The 23,800-nt window shown below is 51.2% G+C and overlaps 1 protein-coding gene across 1 annotated transcript; it reads right to left on the bottom strand.

The window, feature by feature from the left end:
* Positions 1 to 306: 306 nt before the first annotated feature.
* OXTR (oxytocin receptor) lies at positions 307 to 18,949 on the bottom strand. Its single transcript, XM_034996398.1, has 2 exons — positions 18,022 to 18,949; positions 307 to 2,177 (listed from the first exon to the last, which is right to left on the bottom strand). The coding sequence occupies exons 1-2, from the start codon at positions 18,947 to 18,949 to the stop codon at positions 1,930 to 1,932; spliced, it is 1,176 nt and encodes a 391-aa protein (XP_034852289.1). The 3' UTR covers positions 307 to 1,929.
* Between the last annotated feature and the right edge of the window lie 4,851 nt (positions 18,950 to 23,800).

Genomic DNA, 23,800 nt, shown 5'->3' with positions numbered 1-23,800 from the left:
TCTGTGAGGTGTCTTTTCACTTTTTTGACAGTGTCCTTTGAAGCAAAAAAATTCTATACCCCATTTTTGATGAGGTTAATTTATCTATTTTTCCTTTGCTTGTGCTTTTGGGTATCATATCTAAGAAATCATTGCCTAATCCAAGGTCACAAAGATTTACGCCTATGTTTTCTTCTAAGAGTTTTATAGTTTTAGCTCTTATGTTTAGGGCTTGAAGCATTTTGAGTTTATTTTTATACACAGTGTGAGGTAGGAGTCCAGCTTCATTCTTTTTTTTATTGAAGTATAGTTGACGTACAATGCTATATTAGTTTCAGGTGTACAGCATGGAATTCCAACAATTCTATGCATTACTCAATGCTCACCACAGTACACTTACTGTGTCACATACAACGGTATTACAGTATCATTGACCATATTCCCTGTGCTGTACTTTTCCTCACTGTGACTTACTTGTTTCATAACTGGAAGTTTGTACCTCTTAATTCCCTTCACCAACTTCATCCTTTTGCATGTGGATATCCAGTTTTCCCAGCACCATTTGTTGAGCAGACTGTCTCCCCTACTGAATTCTTTTGCCACACTTGTCAAAATTCAATTGGCCATAAATGTGAGGGTTTATAACTGCACTCTCCATTCTATTCCATTGATCTATTCCATTGATCTACATGTCTATCCTTATGCCAGTACCACACTCTTTTGATTACTCAAGTTTTGTAGTAAATTTTGAAACCAGGAATTGTGAATCCACCAACTTTGTTCTTCTTTTCAAAGGATCATTTGGCTATTCTGGGTTCCTTGCATTTCTGTATGAATTTTAGGATCAGCTTATCAATTTGTGCAAAGAGGCCAACTAGGATTTTGATAAGAGAATGCATTGAATCTGTAGATCATTTTGGACAGTACTGTCATCTTAATAATATTTAAGTCTCTGATCCATGAACATAGGATGTCTTCTTCAGTTTCTTTCAATGATATTTTGAGTTGTCAGGGTATGAGTCTTGTAGTTCTTTTGTTAAATTTATTCCTATTTTATTCTTTCTTATACCAGTATAAATGGGATTATTTCTTAATTTCATTTTCATATCGTGAATTGCTAGTATAAAGAAATACAACTGGTCTTTGCATATTGACCTTGTACCCTGAAACCTTGATGAATTCATTTATTCGTTCTAATGGGTTTGTACATGTGTATGAACTCCTTAGAATTGTCTACATGCAAAATCATGCCATCTGCAAAGAGCTTTACTTCTTCTTTTCCAATCTGGATGCCTTCTGTTCCTTTTTCTTTCCTAATTGTTTCATGCAAATATTAGCTTCTTAAATATTTTCAACCCAAGTTTTAATCAACTGCCTATACCAAATGGCTTCATAAGGGAATCCCCTGTTCCTAGGGCCACCTTTGGACATGCTGGTGCCCAAGGATGCTAGGATGGTTCCATGCAAAAGTAAAAGCACTCTGAAGTCAGGAGGATATTATCACCACCCTCCATATCTGAGGTCCCACTCCCGTTCCTTATTCTGAGCTCAGAACAGTAAGCTTCCACACACCTATCCTGTACTCACCAGCTTTCACAAGACCCCAGAATAAAGGACTAAAAAGATACTGAAGTGAAATGACAGGTCCAGGAGAAAAAAAACAACCCATGCACCAGCCAGAGGTGGGAGTGGGGGCAGGGTATATAAACACCCGTAGGAAGCTAGGGGAGACCCAGGAACTGTCTGATGGCTGAGTCATCCCATCATCTTCCACCACAGAGACTACTTCCCAACCCATGCCAGAATTTCCCACCCCACTCAAGCTACCCCAAGGTGTGGAAGGGTGCAAACTGAAAGGTACCTTATACATACATGCACACGGCCACCAAGGGGTGGACTGTCTACGTCGGCACAACCTGAGCCACGGGAGGCAGTCCTGGCCCAGCCCAGTCACACCGTGGATGGCTGAGAGCAGCTCCTCTGGCTGGAGCTGTGGCAGCTCAGGACAAAGGTGGATGAGTTGCTCTTTTTGCTGACGCTGGTCTCTCCCGGACGGTTGCCCTTCAGGTAGCCAGAGGAGCAGCAGAGGAAACGTTGTACAAGTTCGTGGAAGAGGTGGCCCGTGAAGAGCATGTAGATCCAAGGGTTGCAGCAGCTGTTGAGGCTGGCCAGGAGCATGGCTATGATGAAAGCCGAGGCTGAAAGGAGGATGGGGGTGTGGGGGGAAAGGAGAACAGGCCATCACTACTGGAGGGTCATCATCATTACTTGAGAACAGCCTTTCCTAGGTACCAGGTGCTGGGTCACAAGACAAAGAAGTAGAGAGACAAAGTCTGTCTGCCTTCCATATTGTGGCTCTGGGCATGTGCTTAGCCTGCCCTGCCCCCCACCCCCCCACACACACCCAGCCTTCCCAGGCTCAGCCCAGCCCTAGAATGCTCCCTGTCCTTTCTCTCATCAAAAGAGTACCGCCAAATGCTTCTGTATGTAGGAGCTGCATTCGTCACGGCCACCTGTTCATTCATAACTCACCCAGCAAGTATCCAGTGCCTACGACTCCGAGTGCCCAAGAGCACAGTCTGGAAGCTGCCAGACCGAGTCTGTAGTCTTGTTCCGCCAGCAACAAATTACTTTAGTTCCTCAGGAGACTGCTGTTTGCTAATCTTTCCATGCGGATAACAAGAGTATCCAAACCTCACGGGAATACTGCAAGGATTAAAAAAATGCCTGGTACACGGTAAGTGTCCAATATATGGTGGCTGCTATCGTGACCATGTGCCACACACCAGGCTAGGTACTGGGGACACAAAAATAAAATGAGCACCACGGGGTGGGCATGATGCGGGTCAGGTTGGGCAGACCAAGGAGGGGTGCGACTCTGAGAGAATCATGGCCAGCCCCACAGAAACCGGCATTTGAGCTGATACCTTTAGGATGCTTATGAGTGTTCCAGGCAGAGAAGGGAGGAAGGGAGCTCCAGGCAGAAGGAACAGCCCAGGCAAAGGCATGGTGGCAAGAAAGCGTTGCCATCTTTGCAGTTGAGAATACTGAAAGTTCTGTACCCCTCAGAGTGCTGCTTCCACACAACAAATCAGACTTACACAGGAGAAAAGTTTACCCTGAAATTATTTAAGGCACTGGGCAGAAGCCATTATCCTGAGGATTGACTGTGTTCCAGGCAAAATTAAGGATCAACTTCAAGACATTGCTTGTCACAAATTCAAGCTTCAAGAGGAAAGAAAAATTCCTAATCCTAGGGCGCCTGGCTGGCTCAGTCACTAGAGAATGAGACTCTTTCTTTCTTTTTCTTTTTTTTAAAGATTTTATTTATTTATTTGTCAGAGAGTAGCATCTAATCCTTAGACTGAAATAGTAAAGAATAGGAAAGTGGAAAAATGGGGGGGGGGGGGGAAGCCAATACTGTTCGTTTTCTATAAAAGAGAATGAAAAAAAATATATGTTTGATTTGGGTGGCTAAGAAGATGAATTTAAGTTTAGAAATTCTGGTGGGAAATCACCAAGACTAAAAACAGAATGTCCTCAAAATCATAATTAAATGTATAAAATAAAGGAGGCAAAATCAACACATCAAAAGTTAGAATTTAAAAAGGGCATTGAGAAGTAAACTACCAGACACAGAGGCAAGAATGCAGGCATGTAAGGACAGGAAACGAGGTAGAAGGACATAGCAGGAATGAAGCTCACACATGCACAGGAAGGCACCACCTTTTCCTTAACTGTATATAGTTATAACTGTGTCTTTTCTCTTAAGCTATTTGCCTGGCTTTACATTTATATCATTTAGCTTATTTATCCTATTTAAAAAAAGGCATACAGAAACATCAACAACAAAAAAGGAAACAGTTAATGAATTCCCAAGTCACCACGTGGAGATTTCCTACCTCTCCGTGGCCAGCCCGGGTGGGAGGAATTGGGACCAGGGCCAGCGCCTCTGCCCCCACCTGGTGGCCAGAGATATGAACGATGGGCCTGGCTTGGCTCCCTGGGGGATGGATGACCCTCTCTAAGCTGAACCTGCTCCTGTCAGGTTGACAAAAGCTAAGGGTACAATTAGACTTTTAAAAATCTGGCAATATCCTAACCATCGAGAGACAGGAGTCCACAGTGGTGGAAATGCAAGCCATCAGCAGGGAGGAGAGCTCTCTGGGAATCAGAAACAGGCTGTGGAGGACATTACAGAGGAAGGAAGCAATAGGAATGAAGGCACATAAGTGAGAATGTCCAAGAACATTCAGAGACTGCCAGAGTTGGAGAAAAGGAATTTCAAGGGGAAAGAAATGGGAAAGAACCAGGCTGAGGAGAATCTTGAATGTAGGCCGTCTGCGCTTTAGTCTATAGACAATGGGGAGCCCTTGGTAGTTTCTGAGCAGGTGACTGATTGATTGCACCTCACTGGCTCTCTGCACTTACTGGACCATGTTTAGACCACACTGCTGCCCTTTCTGCTTCACAGGGCTGCAGACCAACAGGAACAGAACAAAGCACGGAAAATACTGTCCTCACGATTCACGATGTTGTTTCCAAGCGAGCACGTGGCAAGGTAGCAATGCTGACCATGGGAATGACTGCTCAAGCTCGCACAGGACCCTCTGGTTTTCAAAGCAGACTCATCCCCATCTTATATATGAGGAAAGGGAAGCCCAGAAGGGAACTGACTTCCCCAGGGACACACAACACGTCACCCTGTGTTTCTACCTTAAACTAATGAAGTCTTTCCTTTTCAAACTAGGTCAGCATGCACACATGTCAGATTCGTACCAGTTAGTGAATCCTCTCTGTCTGAAAGCAAAGACACAGGCTTGCCAGGCAATCACTCTTAGAGTGTGATTTGAGGGACAGAGTCAGAGAGCAACTACCCTCTGCCCACACAGATAGAAATGCCCCTGGAGGCTAGGTATTGCCTGTTCCCAGTGATGGTCTTTTATAATCTAAGTATATCTGGGATGGTAAACACATTACCTCCTATCAGATCACCCTTGTTCCTAGCAGAAATGTCTCCTGGCCTAGGCCAGGGACCAGCAAGCTATATCGTTTGGTCTATGGAGGCCAAACCCCACCTGATGCTTGTTTTTCTAAATAAAGTTTTATTGGAACACAGCCACACCCATTCATTCATATATTGTCTATGGCAGCTTCTGTACTACAAGGACAAAGCTGAGTACCTGTTCCAGAGACCTTATACCCACAAGCCTAAAAGAGTTACTGCCTGGTCCTTTACAGAAAGCTAGCCAATCCTTGATGCCTGGAAGAGGGGCAGATGTTAAAAAGCGGTGGGAAGAGCTCCGAAGAGCAGGGAGAAACCCACAGAGCAAGCCCTGCCCACTTCTCCCCACACTACCATGAGAAGAACCTGGTGATGGCTTTGCTTTCAAGTTACCCAGACACGGCACAAATCCTGGCTTTGCCACTTTGTACCTTGTGTGTTCTAGGGCGAGTCCCCTAACCTCTCTTCACCTCCGTTTCTCCATCTGTGAAATGGGAGTAATAAAAAGAACTTTACAGAATCATTGCCAAGTTTCATTAGACAGGATGCCACGTACTCATCATGATTCCTGGCACTCGATAGAAGTAAAAACTTAATGAACTTAGATATTGCCATTATCACTACCATGATGTGTACATGCCCAGTAAATGCTACTTTTCTTAACGATAACAGAGTTAACGCCAACCCGTGTGAAACAATGGGGAGAGGCTGCTCCCTGGGCTGGGCTGTGTCTTGGAATCTGAGACAGCCTGGGGGGTGGGGTGGGGCCAGAGGGCACAGGACCCACTGGTTTAGCTTCTGGAAGCTCTACTGCCATATGGCAGTGTCCATCCAGTGTGGCTCTTGGGCCGGACCGCATGGCCAAGCAGGTCAGTTTATACATAGATTCATTTCCTGGCTCTAGAGGCCAGCACCCCCAGTGTAACCAACAAGCTCATCTACCCTTCTCAGCTAGCTGGTGACTTCCAGACGGCTTGAAACAGACTGAGACAATGGGCCATCTTCAGGGAGAGCAAGGGGGTGCCGGGGCTCCACAAAGTCAAAGGTGTGCTGAAACAATGAACTAGCGATAGAGGAGAATGTTCTTGCCTTATTCCATCTTACTTGGGGTCCTGGGAATGTCTGATCTCGCCCTGTAGATTTCAGTGCTAAGATCCGTTTTAACTCACATGCAAGCCTGGACATACGCAGCTGGGGGACGCTGCTGTCTCGACACCGCAAACTGCCCTCTCTCCTTTCTGCTCGGGGCATTCCAGCTCCAGGTTCTGGGGCACGCCACCCTCTGGGTGTTCTTCTGTACTGAAATCCTTACCGTGTGGACTTTCTTTCTTTTCTTTCTTTTCTTTCTTTTCTTTCTTTCTTTCTTTCTTTCTTTCTTTCTTTCTTTCTTTCTTTCTTTCTTTCTCTTTCTTTCCTTCTTTCTTTCCTTCCTTCCTTCCTTCCTTCCTTCCTTCCTTCCTTCCTTTCTTTCTTTCATTTAAGACAGAGTGTGAGCATGGAGAGGGGCAGAGGGAGAGAGAGAGAGAGAAACTCAAGCAGTTTCTTGCTCCATGCCCAGCGCAGAGCCAGACTCGGGGCTTGATCCCACAACCCTGAGATCACGACCTGAGCCAAAATCAAGAGTCAGCTGCTCAACCAACTGACCCACCCAGGCGCCCCAGGACTGTCTTCTTTCAAAACACAGCTACCCACAGGTAGCTGCTGGTGAGGCACCACTGAAAAGGTGACTCAGAGTGGTGCCACCTCAAGCTGGGTCTAGCAGGTCTGCAGCGGATGCCGTGGTGCCCTGAGCGGAGGTCTCGTCTTAGGACCCAGGGGCTCATTCCCCAGCTGCCAAGGAGCTGGCCAGTGAGGCTCTCGGCTGAGTTCCTCTCGGGTCACTGCCTTTGGCCAGAGCAGAACACCCAGTCCCAGGAGCAGCCTAGACTAGTCCATGCAAATATACAAAGGTCCACTCCTTTGCCTTAACTCAGGCTTCTCTGAAGGGCCATCCCTGCTGGAAGCTCCAACCCTGGCCCCCGGCCACATGTTGGACAAAGCAGAGCAGTGATGACGTCGGCGCAGAAAAGGAGGAGCTGAAAGTTAGAATCCACCAACTCCTCCTAAGGTGTGGTCTGCTGCCGGCACCTCCTCTGGGGCCAGGAGGGTGGGGGAGCGCTCCCAGAGGGGCCGCGGTGGAGCACTGACAAGGGAGGAGCCAGGGACACAGGATTCAGGTGCAAACCCCTGGGGTCTGAATCCTCCACCTAATCCTTCTTTGAGCCACATCTACCATATGAGCCTTAACAGCCTTATCTGTAAATTGGAGGTGACACTTGTAAGGACTTTGAGAAAACTGGAGGGAAAAAGTGTAAAAGGGCTTTGTGAATAGCAGTGTTTACTCAGGTGATGGGTATCATTATTAACAAATAGGAGATATTACCAACCGCATCATTTTTTAAAGCCCAAAGTTTGGAGGCTTCTTATCCCAGGTCAATTAAAGAAAGTGTCCTTTGCCTGTTTTTCCATGACTTCAAAAATTAAAACCCAGAGCCCTGGGGTTGGATGACATGACACCAAAGAAACTCCTGATCGTCCATCTGGAAAAGCTTACCCGGCCAGTGACATAAGAAACCCAAAAGGGAAGGTGGCTACAACCCTGGGGAGGGCAGGATTTCAGGGTCTCCTGAAGGTGGGACTCCACCTCTTCTGCTTGCTCCCCATAAAAATAACATTCCTCCCCAGGACAGAGCCCTGAGTGACGCAAACTTCTCTCTCTGGTCCTTGCCAAAAAGGGGGAGGCACTGGTCCAGGGACTGGTCCTCACACCTGCCTGGCCACCAGCCTAGGGCTTTTCTCGGAGGAAAAGGAGGAGGAGGTCAGATGTTCTAGCATCCTTTCATGCCCTGTGCCTGCTGCCACAACACCAGCCCTGGGGACCTGCTCTCAAGGGAAAGACAGACGTAGAAGACAGCACTCTATTAAACACGGAGGCGCAGCACTGGGAGGGCGGGCTGGTGGGCCCAAGCCTGGGCACTAGGGGTGATCTTCAAGTGGGGGCTCCTAGGCGCCAAGCAAGAGATGTGAGCAGAAATGACCACCTGCCAAAAGCCAGATCCATTGCTGGGCAATTTTACCCCCAGGAGACAGACACAACTCTGTATTTCCACTCAGCATTGTGATTCATGGAGGGGTGGGTGGCAGAGGGCCACTTGAGGACGAGGACGGTATGCCCCAAAGCATTCCACCCGCCTACGAGCCTGGCTTTACTCAAGCCCCAAGAACTCCCATGTTTGGATTTCCCGGCACCCCCTCCACCCTGGCACGGAAAGCTCAAATTAGCCCCGAACAGCTGATGGGCAGGTGGCCAGGGCCTCTCTGGGCTGCGTTGTGCCTGAGGCAACTAAGGCATTTCACAGACATTTCAAAGACGGACGGCTTAGCTAACATCTCTCCTCCAAGTCAAATCAAGCCCATCCACTTTTATAAGAGGCCCTCGCTCCAGACACCACTTACTTGGTTCAAGGACCCCCCCACCAGGGGATTGGGAATTTGGGTTTAAGTACCTTATTCCTAGAGGGGCTGTGTAAGAATTTGAGAGCTGTAGTCTACGGAAGCCTTTTTTTTTTTTTTAATGATTTTTGAATGTACACTCACATCAAGATTGAATACTAGTATGTATTGTAGAGTGCCTTTTTTGAAAAGACCACAATTTTACAACATTGGAATGGTTTTAAAATTCACAGATATGTGATCACCCCATGCATCATAAAGCCAGGGTTAAGAGCCAATTCTGTGGGCTACAGAGCTTTAAGTGAGCTTCTATTATGTCACTGCCCAAATCTGGGGGACATGTTGAGTGCACTGGGCTAGACCTAAGGAATAACCACATTCTGGAAGCAGAAGAGCTGGGGCCTTTTGATAAACAACCAGCCCTTCTCTACCCTGCAGGGAACGACAGACCGTGCAGCCAATTTCAGCCACAGGTACGAAGGCAAACTGCACATTTGATAAAAGAGGTAAGACATTAAAGACTTCTATTCAATATGTAGTCTATGGGCTGGCTCCATAGGCATCACCTGGCTGCTTGGTAAAAATGCACTCTTGGGCTCCCTCCCAGACCTCCCTAATCAGAATCTGCATTTTAACAAGATCCCCCCTGCCACATGATCTGTGTGCTCACTGAAGTTTTAGAAGTATCCCTCCAACAGGGAGAAAGATAATAATAAAGTAACCGCCCAATGATGTCAACATGGAATGTGCTTCTTTGCATAGCCAGCTCCTACTCATTCTTGGAAACCCTTTTCAAATGTTGCTTCCTCTCTGAACCCCTCCCGATGTTTTTTCCTCCAGGGAGACAGAATCAACAGCTGCCTCCTGGGGCACTCACCTGGGGGTGATAAATAAACACTGAGAGTAAATATCTCTCTTACTGCGGCATCCCTCCACATCATCATTACTTACGTTTCCAGACTTGTGGCTGGGGGGCTGGGTGTCATTTGTGGAAAACAGTTAAGAGTTCTATAAGGGACTGAACTGAAGTGAAGCACGAAATTAGCAGACAGGAAGTCCTGAGAGAACAGCTGAAAAGGCATAAAGGCAATCTCCCTGCTTGACAAGAGGAGGGGGCTCTAACACCGTGAGTGGATTCTAGTGCAGTTCCCTCTAGGAAAATCAGGTTCATACTCAGATATCCAGATCTGGTGGAGAGAAAGAGAGAGAAACGGAATGAGCAAGAGTGACAGTTCCGGCGTGAGGTGTGGGCCACGGAGGGCAGAGGCCCGTGGTACTGCAGCATCTGGCTGTGGGGGGGGAAGTGTCAGCTCCCTGCAGAGTGGGACAGGAGACTCTGGCCACGGCTGCCCCTCCGTGGGTGGCTGGGAATCAGGATCACAGGAATCAGGGCTGGGACTCGACTGCCTGGTTACACCCCCTTCCGGCTCATCCCTTAGGCAAGAGTCCCTGCGACTTCTAAAACCCAGATCTAGAACCTTCCCACCTCCCCTCCTGCTGCCTCCTCCAGGTAAGGCTTTAGTTTCTCTTTACCTCTTAATGCTGGTTCGGAGCACCGATGGGCTTGCTACCAGTCCTCACCGGAAACTGCAGCCCCTCTGCTAAAACGGTGCTCCTGAGCTCACGACAACTCCCACCTCCAACGGCACTGCCCCAGCCCAGGACCTGACAGTCTTGGAATTTCTCTGCTTTTTAAAGCAGACGTTCGCGGCGTCTGGGTGGCTCAGTTGGTTAAACGTTTGCCTTCGGCTCAGGTCATGATGTTGGAGTCCTGGGATCGAGCCCCACAGTCGGGCACAGTCCGTCCAGGCTGCCTGCTCAGCGGGGAGCCTGCTTCTCCCTCTGCCCCTCCCCCTGCTTGTGCTCTTGCGCGCAGGCACTCTACCTCACATGCTCTGTCTCATTCTCTCTCAGATAAAGAAAACCTTTTAAAAAAGAGAAAGCAGGGGCGCCTGGGTGATTCAGTCGTTAAGCATCTGCCTTCGGCTCAGGTCATGGTCCCGGGGTCCTGGGATCGAGCCCCACATCGGGCTCCCTGCTCAGCAGGAAGCCTGCTTCTCCCTCTCCCACACCCCCTGCTTGTGTTCCCTCTCTCGCTGTGTCTCTCTCTGTCAAATGAATAAATAAGATCTTAAAAAAAAAAGAAAAGAAAAAGAAAAAGCAGCCATTGATTGAGCACTTACTATATGCCAGGCACTGTGCCACTCACTGGCAGCCACAGCCCCCCCGCCCACAACCTAAACTCTATTCTTAACTCCAGAAAACTGGGCTCTGGGCAGGTGTAGTCAACTGCCCAAGGTCACGGCTGCCACTCCTTCGTGCTACACCTCGGGACCTAAGGGCCTGACACCAGCAAGGCAGAAAACAGGGTGTCGCTCCCAGAGCTCTGTAGCCCACCTTGGCCTGACTGTCCCATGTTTATGCAAATGCCAGCTGTCGGCCTCAGGAGGGCAGGTGAGGAACTGGGACAGCTCCCTGCAAACTCTCCTCACTGGAGGACTGAGGTATCAAAGCAGAGGTTGTGTGGACAGGACCCCTGGGACACAGTAATGACTGTTTGTAGAATGGATGCACTGGCCTTCAGAGGAGGAAGGAGACCCCAGAGGAAGCTGCCAAGTTGTGCCCCGCACAGCTCCTGGGAGCATCTTCTCACAGACCGTGAGGTAAAGGACACCCGCTTGGAACTGTGCCACAAAGCAATCCACACTTGGACTTGGCCTTTGAAGGATGGGTCTCCACAGAAGAGACTGGAGTGGGCATTCCTATGGTGGGAACAGAATCAGCATGAGTGCTAAGCAAAAGGACCCTGTGGGAACTGGCAAGCCGTCAGGGGTACACAAGGCAGATTGGCCAGAGCCCAGGGCAGAGGTGAGGAGGGTGCCCTCATTCCTTAACTATTACCTCAGGCCACGCCTCCATAGGGGGTCTAAACCAGCGCTTCTCAATCAGGGGCGATTTTGCCCGAGGGGACATTCAGCAATGTCTGGAGACCCTGTTGGTGGTCACGACTGAGGGAAAGGTGCCAGTGGGAACCAGTGGGCAGAGGCCAGGGATGCTGCTAAACATCCCACAGAGCCCTGGACAGTCACCCTCCCAACAGGGGTTACTGGGCCCAGAATGTCAGGAGCGCCGAAGTTGAGACACTCTGCTCTCAACCAAAAAGCTGCTAATGGAAAGGAAAGTACCACCACGAGAGGTGTGGTTCAGCTAGGATGGAGGGGTTAGCAGTTAGCAGGGGAGCTGAGAAGCGCAGGCTTTGAACCCAGAGTGCCCAGAGGGTGGTGCCCTGAGGGCATAGGCGGCGGGGGCGGGGGGGGGGGGGGGGTGGGGTGTTTCAGCAAAGAGAGCCCAGGAATGTAAAGATGTTGGGGCCACAAAGAGGGTGCAGGGCTCTGGGGTCAGGGCAGGAACCAGCTTTCTAAAAGCACCCACGAGATCCCAAGGCCAAGTGTGGAGGACCACCTTGAAAATGCTGGCCTGGCGAGGAGGGGCAGTGTGACGGGGCGGCCTTTGGTGTGGGAGGATGTAGTTTCAAACCCCAGCTCCACCCTTTACTCAACAGTGTCCTTGAGCAGGTCTTGCCTCTCTAGGCCTCAGTTTCCTCCTCTGTAAAATGGGGACAAAGCCCCCTTACCTTGCTGTGTTCGGGTGAGGATGAGACATGGGGCTGGGTACTCAACAAGTGGGGGTTCCTGTTAGCAACTACGCTAACTCCTCATGTCGCTGAAGCCAATGCCCACAGAGGGTGTCCTGTTCTATCCCCACTGTTCAGCTGGGAGTGACAGAGGCCCACAGATCACCCAGAGACTTGCCCCAAATCACAGAGATGGCAACAAGACCAGGTCTCTGAAGGGGGCTCTCACCACTGCCCAGTGCTGTCTCCTGGGACCGATGAAGTGGGGGCCGGGAGAGCACAGTTCAGCCCCCAGCCAGCCCCTGCCCCTGGGGGTGAGCCCCGTGGGGTTCCCTTCACTTCCATCACTTGTCAGTGCAAAGCGGTGGGGTCGTCAGGTGGGCCAAGCCCTCAGTCATCTGACCGGCCAGCCCAGCCTCTCTAGAGAGGACCTAGAGCTGGGAGAGGCCTGCTCTGCCGCTGACCTCCTGATCCACAGCCCCCCACAGCCTCCCCACCCCCCTCAAACCTCCATCAAATGGAAGAAGTATGCAGCAAAGCCTCACCCAACAGATTTTTTTTTTCTGCTATTAATCAAACCTCTGGGAGGAGGGGGGATGTAAAGTCACCTGGGACAGAAACCCAAAGGGAAAGCATTCTCATTAGCCAAGAACATAACTCACAACTGCTTAATGACAAGAGTGTGGTTGTTAACTGTCCATCTAATTGCAATTTATCCCCAGAAGGGCCAAGTTCAAGAGCTCTTCATGGCAGAGAATGATCTGTCCAATCTCCTCCTGCCCTCCCTCCCCCACTGCTCTGCCTATCAATGGCTCACCTGAAGGGGAGACTCTCCGAGGTGCCTGGCCCACCCAAACCTTGGGCACAATATCCTTGAAAAGGTGAGGTGGATAGGCCACACCGGAGGGACCACAGTTCCACAGAAAAAGGGAGGAGGAGCTGGGAAGCTCATTTTCAGACAGGGAAACACTTAACACCAGGCCTCCTGTGCATTTCCACCTTCTTCCTGGTACAACACTCCTGACAGATGTTTGGTTGCCCCCAAGTGACTGGGCGCTCACTTCCTCACCAGGCAGCCAGTTCCGGTGTTGGAGGGCTGCTTAGAAGATCCTTATTTCTCTGAAGTCCAAATCCACACACACATCCCAGCCCATCTCGAGCACCTTTCTCTTCCCACATCCCTTGAATTTGCTCAACCAGCATTGGCTGAGCTCCTAATGGGTGCCCAGGCCTGCGCTTGGCATCGGACACACACCAGTGAGCAGGACCGAAGGTGTCCCTGTTGTGACCAGGCTCACAGTCCAGCCTTAACAAGTTTCTCCTCCACATACCAACTTCTCTGGATGCACTGCCTATTGTCTACAGGCTCTGCTTCCCTCCCGCCCCCCTCCGCCTGGGCTCTCAGGAGAAAAATGACCATCTCCTCCCTCAGGAATACCTGCCAAGATTTTCAGAGTCAATCCCAAGAATGCAAACAAAACTCATAACAAGTAGAATGGGGGAAGAGGAGAAGACTGACGTTGATCACATGGCCCCCAGGTGCCACGAGGCACACCATGTCATTCTCCTAACAACCCCACAGGTAGGCTTTGCTTCCTTGATGACACACAGGAGGAAGCTGAGGCCCAGAGAGGTCTAACAGCTTGCTCAAGGACACACAGGAGAAAAGGACAGGGCAAGCTCCAAACACAGGCCAGCCATGTGCTTCTTTCCCTGCACAAACCATGCAGGGTTCCACAGTGCCTGCCAGCTGTCCTGGCCCACCAGACAGGTCCCTTGGTCCTTCTGCAGTCTCTGTGCACTGGAGGTCCCCACCCTGTTCTCTGGGCATTTTCTTGCTCCCATGGAAATCAGCTGGTTTGAGAGAAAAGGGGACTATTCTGCATATGGCTCATCTATGAAGTGTGAGTGAGATTTTTTTTTTTTTTTAATTCAAAAGCTTCTCCCCTAGCTTCCAGGCACCTTCTGGTGAACAGAGAGGAGACACGAATAGTGTTCTGTGTGGACGGGTGGCAACCACTGCCCCATCAGCCAAACCGCCCCCCTCCTCTCTCATCTCTGCCTACTGGACCAGGAATTTCACAAAAAGTAGAGCTGGAGACTCAAAATCAGCCCCACCACAAACCAAGCAGCATCAATGAACCCCTGGAAATACAGACACACCCGCTCTCTACCTCCTCCCTCCCAACTACCCCAGGTCTGAGTCCTTGGGACAAGCAGCAAAGCAAATCCCACTGAGTTCAAGGTGAAAGGTTGGCGCCAAATCTTTGACAGTGGAATTTGCTTGTGAAGATACATATGGGGCTGGTCCACCCCCGCCGTGGGTGTCTGGTCTCACCAGCCTCACTAAAGCAGGGCTCCAGCAGCAGGGGACTGCTCTGGGTGGGGAGGAGCTCATTAATTACCACGATGCTCCTCTCCCTTTTCTCTGTTTTTCTTCTGAACAATGGAAATATTGAAATTGAGAGTTTCCTTCTTTGCTCTGGCTCTTAGAAAAAGGAAGCCCCGTGTGCGGCTCACCTCTACACACAGAGCCTTTATTATTATTATTACTATGATTATATTATAATCTTCCTATCCTTTCCTCCCCTTCATCCAGGTTTCCTTGTATCTACTTTGTCTTGCCACAATACCTGAATCTTTGTGGCCAACCTCTCATTACTTTTGGAGCAAAGTGAGCTCTAAACCCATAAAGGTGGCGCTTGGTGTGAATGAAGGTGTAGGAGGGAAAGAAGTCCATCAAAGGAGAGACGTGTGAAAGGAGGTTTCCTGGGTTTGGAGAGAAGGCCAGGGCGCACAAACCCTCACGGAGGCAGGGGCTGTGAGGCTGGCCAAGGGCCACGCGGCCAGCTGCCAAGGCAAGCGTGCCTTCTCCAACCCCTCTGTCAGCCCATGATCTGTAGCCTGTGGTTCCGGAGCTTCTCCTTCCCTCAGAGGTTTTCATGACAAACCAATGCCACATGCATCCCACTCCCTCCACCTCTCTCTGTACCCGCCGCCCCGGGCCTCCCGGAAGAATGTCTGGCTGCTCTCCTGGGCTTCCTGAACTTCCAGCCTCTACCCCCCAGGAGATGAGCAGAGCAAGGGGCCCAGATCTAGATATTTTGCATCTCTTCTCAATTCCCTTCCTCTTGGAAAGTGAGGGCTGTGCATTCCTTTCCCAGTGCTGATCAAAATCTCTTGAGTAGCTCAACTGTATCTTTGTTTTGTTCCTTAACACTTGCCGATAGCCTCCAGATGGAGTCACGTCTCCAAAGGGACTATAAACACCATTATTTCTGATGGCCCAGGCTGCTACTTGTAATTATCCCAATTAATGCCAAGTGGGCACGGAGCTTGCGGTCCACTCAGATCCCCACTGCAACCCTGAGGCCAGGGCATGACTTGGCTAGGCTGGCGACCAGAGCCCAAGTCCTCGGTGCTTGATAGGCCCGTTACATGGGGACTGAGTGCCCGCTCCTTGCAGGAGTGGCATCATGAATCCCCTGCCATGTTGTCTGCATTTGTTCTCTTCTCGGAGCACCCAAGACAGGGTACAGAGGAGGATGAGGGGGACCTGGGCTTTCCATGTGGCACCCACCCTTTCCTCTGAACTGGGAAAGAAGCAAAGGAACAGAGGGAAGACCTGAGGTTCCTAGAGTCTATTTCTCTCCCTGCTCCTGGAGCCTGAGAGCAGGAACCTGGCTCTACCGAAGGGAAATCCTCAGGGGACCACATGTACCCAAAACACCTCTGGCCCCCACTTTAGTTGGGTGCTCTCTCTCTCAATCTCTCTCTTCCTGTGTTTTAAGACAAAGACATGGATTATCTGATGTCCTTTTAAAGCATAGGAAAGATGGAAACCTCACTCAGTGATTAGGATATGTGTTGACCATATACTCTCATTCTTTAGGGAGGAAAATAGGAAGAGGAGAGCAGGTGAGGGGGTGGACAACAAGAAGTCATATGAAGAGGGGGTGGGGGAAAGAAGGAGGGAGAAAAATTCACCAGGGAGAAAAATGAGTGGGAGAGGCCAGGGGAGGGAAAGAGAGAGGCATGAATGAACTGAATGTTGAAATGTCCTCATTCTAAAAGCAAGACACTAAGGGTCAAAGGAGAGAAGGGGACCCCTCACCCAAAGTCCCACACTAGTAAGGGCTAGAGGGAGGGCTCCCCAGTATCTGCTCAGTATCGGTCTCACTTCCTCAAGGACTGGTGTTAGAGCTCCTCAAGACCCAGGTCTGGCATCTCTTTGGCTCCTGCCCAGGAAATAAGTGTAGCCTGATGCCTTAATTAGAAACACCCACTGCTGACTTTTGCCCAGCCCAACTCCCTAGTTCTGTGTCCTTCATCAGAAGGCTGGCACAGGAGGAAAGAGCTGGGGTGGGAGCAGGAACCCCCAGCTCTAGTCTGCCTCCGATTGGCTGTGGGACCTGGAGCAAGCACCTTCCCCCTCTGGACCCCTGAACCCTTTCTGCAACGTGGAGCAGGGCTGGCTCCGCTGCGTCTGCACAGCAATCCTCCCCTGACACTGCCGGAGCCTGCTGTACCACAGGTGCTCCGTATGTGCTGAATGATAATTGCCCAGGCCACTAAGAAAAACGCTAGGTTAACAGGCAGGGCTGGGTAAAGCCAGGAGTCTGTGGTTCTGGAAGAGAGCAAAGCGAAGTTATCCAGCTGAATGAAGGGAGATTTCAGCTTCCACGGGATGGGTGTATTTTAGACTTCTGAGAGCAGGAGTGATTATATTTAGAAATGGGACATTTCTGCAAAAAGGGTAAAAGCAAACCCCTCGATCTACTCTTAGAATCATTAGAGTCACCTGCATCCCAGTGCAGTGCTAGGGGCTTACCCTCAAACAAAATGTCTGTCATTCACCATCACTGATCATCCCTCCTGATCTTTGCAGATAAGCTATTGGAATTGTGTGCAATGAAGGCGAAGCTGCCTGGAGCTCCCAGCAGCCCAGCGCTGGCCACAAGCCCCAGGACCCAAGGCGCTCTCTGCTCCCCCAAGCTCCCTCCCCACAGACCAGCCCATTCTACCTTCTCCTCCAGGTCTTCCCCACACCGCCCTCAGCCCAGCACTCCGCAGTCCTCCCATCTGGAGAGCACATTCCCTCCCTACAGAAATCACCCAGCCTCCCAGATCAAATTGGGAAGTTTGCATCTTTGTATTGGGGCTCCCATCCTTTTACCGCCCCTCCCCACCCCACAGGACAAGCAACCGAATCTGGCCCTGGGCACCCCCAGCCACCGCAAGCTGCCCAACCACCCCCCCCAGCCCCCGCACTCACCTCTCTGCCTTTCGAGACTCACCGCCTCCAACAGGCCAGGGGTTCAGCGACTCGACCTCACATCCCCACAACACCCTGCCCCGGACCTACTCAGGTACTCAGCGCCAAGCTGGACAAATCAATAGCCCACCTCCTGCTGCCCTCATCCAAACCAGACCCCCTGTGCTCAGGTTGATTTGAACTTAAAGGGGAAGTTCAACATAAAGTAAATTTAAAGTGGTGAGCGTGAGCTTGAGCTTGGACCGCGGTTCGAAAGTTACTTCCACCACTGCTAACCAGGTGGGAAAGTCAGTTGAACCTCAGTTTTCCCGTCCATAAAAAGGAACCATATGCCCCATATGTAGCCCAAGGGCTGTGCTAAGGACCTTGTGTGCATTTTCTCATTTCATCCCCCTGATGAGAGCCAGTACTTTCATCATTATGGCCATTTTACAGAAGAGGAAGTCAAGGCTCAGGGAAGTTAAGCCCCAAATCCCTTGGCCAATGGATAACGGAGCCATGACTCAAACCCAGCTCGGCAGGATTCCAAGGCCCGCATCCCCCGCACAGATCCCCAGAACCCTGTCGGTGCGGAGGGGGCAGGACGAGGACCCCGCCCCGCCGCGCTCCCTCCTCCGGGGTTCCCGCCAGCGCTACCTTCCTTGGGCGCATTGGCGTCCCAGACGCTCCACATCTGCACGAAGAAGAATGGCGTCCAGCACACGATGAAGGCCAGCACGATAATGAAGGTCATCTTAACCGTGCGGATCTTGGCCTTGGAAATGAGCTTGACGCTGCTGACGCGTGCCAGCGCCGCGCGCCCCGCGCCGCCCGCCGCCGCGCCCTCGGGCCCCTCTGCAGCCGCCGCCGCCGCCGCCGCCGTCTTGAGTCGCAAGTTCTGCCAGATCTTGAAGCTGATGAGGCCGTAGCAGGCGGCGAGCACGATGACGGGCACGATGTAGACCGCGAGTGTGATCCACGTGACGTAGGCCTTGGGCCCCCACGGCTGGATGAAGACGGCCCAGCAGTCGAAGACGCCGTCGGCCACCTCGCGCAGCGAGAAGATGTGCGCTTGCGGCGCGCTGGCCACCAGGCAGCCCAGCCACGTGGCGAGCACGGCCAGGCGGTCCGCGCGGCGACGCAGCGTCCGCAGCGGCTGGCAGATGGCCAGGCAGCGGTCGAGAGACATGAGCAGCAGCAGGTAGGTGGAGGCGAACATGCCCACCACCTGCAGGTACTTGACCAGGCGGCACAGCAGGTCGGGCCCGTAGAAGCGGAAGGTGATGTCCCACAGCAGTTGCGGCAGCACCTGGAACACTGCCACCACCAGGTCGGCTATGCTCAGGTGCTTCATGAAGAAGAAGAGGCGCGAGTGCTTGTGGCGCGTGGTGCGCAGCGCCAGGAGCACGCACGCGTTGCCGCTCAGCGCCAGGAAGAGGATGAGGCACAGCACGGCCACCTCCACGCGCGCCAGGGCCTCGTTGCGCTGCGGGGGCCCGGCGGTGCGGTTGCTCTCGGCTTCGGGAGGCGCCTCGCTGCCGTTGACCGCCTCCGCGCTCCAGCTGGCCACCAGCGCGCCCTCCATGACCGTGGCTGCTGCCGTGCGCCCCTGGTCTTCAAGCCCTTTAAGGAGTAGTGCGGCGGGGTGGGGCCCGACGCGCCTGGGGGGGCGGGGGTGGGGGGCGCTCCTCGGGTTCCACTCCCTGAGACTCCGAGGGCCGACTTGCGGGCCGAGCCTGAAACAATCCAGAGGCCCCTGTGAAGACCAAGCACTTATCTCCGACGCACGTGCGGCTCAGTTGTTCCCTTCCCAGGAACCCCACATTATTTGGGACCACATTATTCCACAACCGCCAGCCCGGGGGTGGTTCAGCCGCCACCCCAGAAATCCCCGTTTGAGGTACCTCCTCTGAGCCACTGGAAATGAGCGGGAATCTACCAGACTGCCAATTTCTTAAGATTTTAAGTCACTTGTACTGGGAGAGAGGGGAGGGTCCTAATCACTTTCCTCCGGGACAGGGCCTCCTAAACAGGCCACCTCTCCCAGAGAGCCCCAAAGCAGCTGTCCGCCCCACCCCACCCCCGACCCTCAGCATATGCATCTTCCCGCAAGACGCCCCAAACAGCCATCTCTCCTTACTCCAGTTACTTCCTCCAGAGATCCCCCCAAACAGCCACTTGCTTGGGAAACTCCAGCTCAGAACCATCCCCCTTCAACCTCCTATTTCTAAGACGTTTCGCATCCGCTCTCACCCCCCGGAACTTCCACAACGACTGCTTCGGTGGGACCCCCATTCCAGCGGTCTCTCCTGGAAGAACTTCTGTCTCAATACCTACCCCCAGGACGCCCAACTGCTGTTCCGGGAAGCCCTCCCATGAGAATCCTCCCCAGCCCAGCTGCCTCAGGAAGCCGATGTGGTCTTGGCCCTCGACAGTTAAGGGTTCTGCATCTTGATCCTAAGCGGTCTCTTTGCAGTCTGTGGGAGCATGGGGAGTGCCTCCAGGTGCCAGGGGCGCGAGGCACCCCACCACCTCCACTCGGGTTCCAATGGCTCCCCCAGCCCCAGCCAACCCGTCTACCCGTGCGCAAGACCCAGCTACCTGCACCCAGTCCTCCAGCTGGCCTAAAGTTGGCTCCCCGGGGAAACTGCACCGCCGCGGACAGCTCCGAAGACGCGTGCGCTCCCAGGCCAGGTTGGGATGGCGGCGGGCGGCACCCAGCCTGACACTATCGTGAGGTCTCAGACTCGGAAGCCTCAGCTGGAATTCCCCGCGCCCGCACCTAACTGGTCACTGGATAGGGACAGAAGGCGAGCGAGGAGCGCAGCCCAAGCTGTGCGCGCTGACAGCGTCAGGATGCGGCGCTGTCTGCTGGCGGCCCGCTTTTCTGCAGCCTGGGGCCGGGGCTGCACCACCACACGTGGCCGCTGGGAGGCGCGGAGGGCCGGCCCCGCCAACCCCTGCCGAGCCGGGTTAAGTCGCCCCGGGTTCGCCCCAGAGCGGCAACAAACAGGCTTCTCTCACAGTGGCTTAAAACTGCAAGAGGGAAGGAGCTCATAAATAACCCGCATGGTTTCTTCCTTTCTTGGTTTGGAAGCTTCTGACTCTCAGGCAAACGGGAAGCTTGAATAGCGGTGTTTTCCCCTGAGTAGATGGTGATGAAGTTGCAAAGGCATTTAACTGACATTTCCCAAACATCAGGTTAATTTCAGCACTTACTTTTCCCTCCCGGGAGCCTGATGGATTTAGCAGTGAATTCAAGTAAGTCCTTGCTTTGGAATACTTTTGTTCCTATACCCATTCCTATGGAACGAGAAATGCCTTCTGTTCTAATCAGCACTGGCAGAGGGCCTCATTCTTTAGGTAGTTTTAGGGGAAAGATCTCAAGAAAAGAAAAGAAAAAAAATCTATCTTCATTTTAAATTGATTCTTTTCATCTGTGGCCTGAAGCTTTTTCTGCCTCTTTACCATGCTTCGAAATTAAAATCCTACATGATGCCAAAGGAAGATGAAATGTTAAAGACAGCTTCCTCTGACTCCTAACTCCTTTTCTATTCTAAAATCGGGGGGGGGTGTGTTAAAGTAATTACAGAGGCCAAGAATTAAGGCAGGAAAAAAAGGTGAGGATTCAAAAATGAACAAGGCTCTTTAAAATTTAAATGCATACTTCCTCCTGACATTTCCCTTCGCCCTCTTTTAATTATGTGGAGAGAATTGAGTTAGTCAAAGACCAGGTTTCCTGAATCCACAATTACAGCCCTGTGCCAGGACATCCTAGGGATAGACCATTAATTACTCCATCCTGGTCCCAGGGTTCTAGTTGAGTGAGCATTCCAGGATGGGCCTGGGAATTCCAGCAGCATTGGGAAGAGGTGAAAGTTGTCTTTTTCTTGCCCTCGGAAGTTGTATCATAATATTATTAAAAAGCAAAATTCAAATGAATAAAATTTAAAGATCTTACTGGCTTTATTCAGCAATTCATGAATCAGGCAGTATCCCATCTACTAGATAAAAAGAAGCTAGGATCTCATCCTTCTAGTTTTCTGGAATTTGATGATCTATGCCATCTGAGAACCTAATTCTAGGAGGTAAAACACACCTGCCCCACTCCATGATGGGATGAGGGAGGGGTTTTCCTTAAGCACCCCTTATGGGATATATTATATCTACCCATCACCTTACCTATTGTACATACCTATCAATAAAATGTGTTGAGAAAATGATTAATGGATTCCCCAAGAACATCCCCCAGTAAATTAATCACTAGGGTCAGACCCTTGCTTCCCAGAATAATATTTCTGTGGCAATCTGGCTATAGGAGGGCTGTGTGTGAGAAAGCATGGTATTCATACACGTGGGATTATTCCTCCTGAAAGAAAGCAATGACAGAGATAAAGTGTGACAATGGATGTGACAACACAACCCCTAGTAAGGAAGTGGCATAAATAAATGTATTCTCCATCTGTAGACACTGTTGGCCTAGGTGAAGACACAACAAGACATAACTGAGACAGAAAGCATTCTTTGGGAATAACTGAGCTTGGAATAAAGGCAGTCTGTTCTTTTGCAGAAATAAAGGTTTATTGAGAATCGGGATCTTTGGAATCTGTGACTTCTTTTGGAGAAGTAGGGCCCAGAGGAGCTGAGAGTCATTTCAAAGTGGTTGTTATCCTCCAAACAAGCAGAGCAATTGGGATTCTCATGTTGTCTCTCTTATAGATGGGGTTCAGAGGTTCAGAGAGGGTGAGGGGCTGGCCCAAGGCACACAGCTGGTTATAGGCCAGTATGGCTGGTGTGAAGCATGAGGCAAGCCTAGAGAGGTCCACCTGAACCAGACCACCCAGGCTGGCAGCCTTAGGAAGGAGCTTTGTACTCTCTCCCTCAGAGTGCTGGAAACTGGGGGGCGGGGAGAGGGAGTTACCTGAAGGTTACCTGTGATGAGCGATAACACGTTTGCATCAGCAGGAGGAAAGATGGGAAGAAGGGAAGTGGCAGGAGGCAGATGGGATAAGAGCCCCCTTGAGAGCCAGTCTGGCCTGAACAGGAAGATGGCCAGGTTGACATGGCAAGGACGGGTGACTTGCCCAAGGTCCCACTGCCATCAGAAATGAAGCCAGACCAAAACTCCAGTCTCTGCGTAGACCAAGCCACCTCCTGTGTCCTGAAGGGCCTAAGCAGCACTGAAAAGGTGCTGGAGATAAAAGCCAGAAGGACCTTCTGGTGAAGGTGAGGGCAAGGGGGCGTGGTCTGAGGAAAGGGGATAAGGGAGAGGACTTGAGACAGTCCCCGGGGACCATTTAAGAAATCTGTGTAGATTCACACAAGCCACCAAAGGAAACTAAGCTCTTTTCTCCCATCTGCCACCCCTACCCTGTGTCTATCAGTCCATCTCTGGGAGCACGGAGGAACCTAAGGGAAATTCCAGTGACCCGACAGCTCCAAACACAAACACTGCCCTAAGCCCCAGGCAGCCCCATCTCTCCTCCTCCACCAATTCCAACAGCCTACTCACTTTCTTTTTTATTAAAAAAAAAAAAAGGCATTTCTTCCCAGAGGGGCACCCAACAAAACATCCTTTCTTCTTGGAATGTTGAGCACATTTTCACAAAATGTACTATTTCCTGTGCTCTATTATGCACATTCATTCGGTAAATATTTTCTTAGCACCTGCTGTAGGCGACCCTGAATGGAACCCAGGACTTAAACTGGACCAACCAGTGCTCCTGAGGATGGGTGAGAAAATCAGGAGAAGCGTAAGGACTGGAATCCCTGCCTGAATTCAGAGTTCCGATTGCACCGGCAGCAAGCCCCCACCCCTCCTTGGCCTCCGTTTCCTCTCCTTAAAATGAGGGCACTGGACAATCTCTAAGGTCCCCTCCAGCTCTGTCTATCATTTTCTAAGTCTGGGCGGCCAAACACATGGAGCAAAGCAGCGGGCACAGAATGGGCTGCATGGGGAAACCTCCTCAGTAGCAGGGATGGCTCGGGCACGTAGTAGGTCCTCAGGAAACCCAGGTAGGAAGAGTGTGGAAACTCCGGCCAAGAGAGGAAGTCTTCAACAACTGAAAACAGCATTTTTCACCTCTCAGACTGGTGAGAATGAACAAGAGAAATACCTCAGGGGGCACATGGGGCTCTCAAACAATGCAGATGGGAATGCATTTTGGGGCAGTCTCCTTAGAAGGAAATAGGACAGTATGTATCAAAAGCCTTGAAAACCTGGATACTTTTTGATGCAGCAAATGAATCCTTCTGGTGACAGAACTTAAGGACACAATTGGGCAAGAAGGCAAAGAGGTATGTATACAGATGTTCATCAAGCATTGTTGATAACGGTGAAAAAGGATGAATGGGACAAGACCGTTGTTATGTACCTCCAGTGAAAGACCACCTAGAAGTGACAAATGACAGGGTGGATCTGTGTTAACTGACATGC

Source organism: Mirounga leonina, unplaced genomic scaffold (genome assembly GCF_011800145.1).
Source record: "Mirounga leonina isolate KUSES-001 unplaced genomic scaffold, KU_Mleo_1.0 Mir_94, whole genome shotgun sequence".
In the NCBI taxonomy this organism is placed as follows: Eukaryota; Metazoa; Chordata; class Mammalia; order Carnivora; family Phocidae; genus Mirounga; species Mirounga leonina.
The sequence above is the reverse complement of the archived record's forward strand: the minus strand, read 5'-3'. Positions and strand labels throughout refer to the sequence as shown.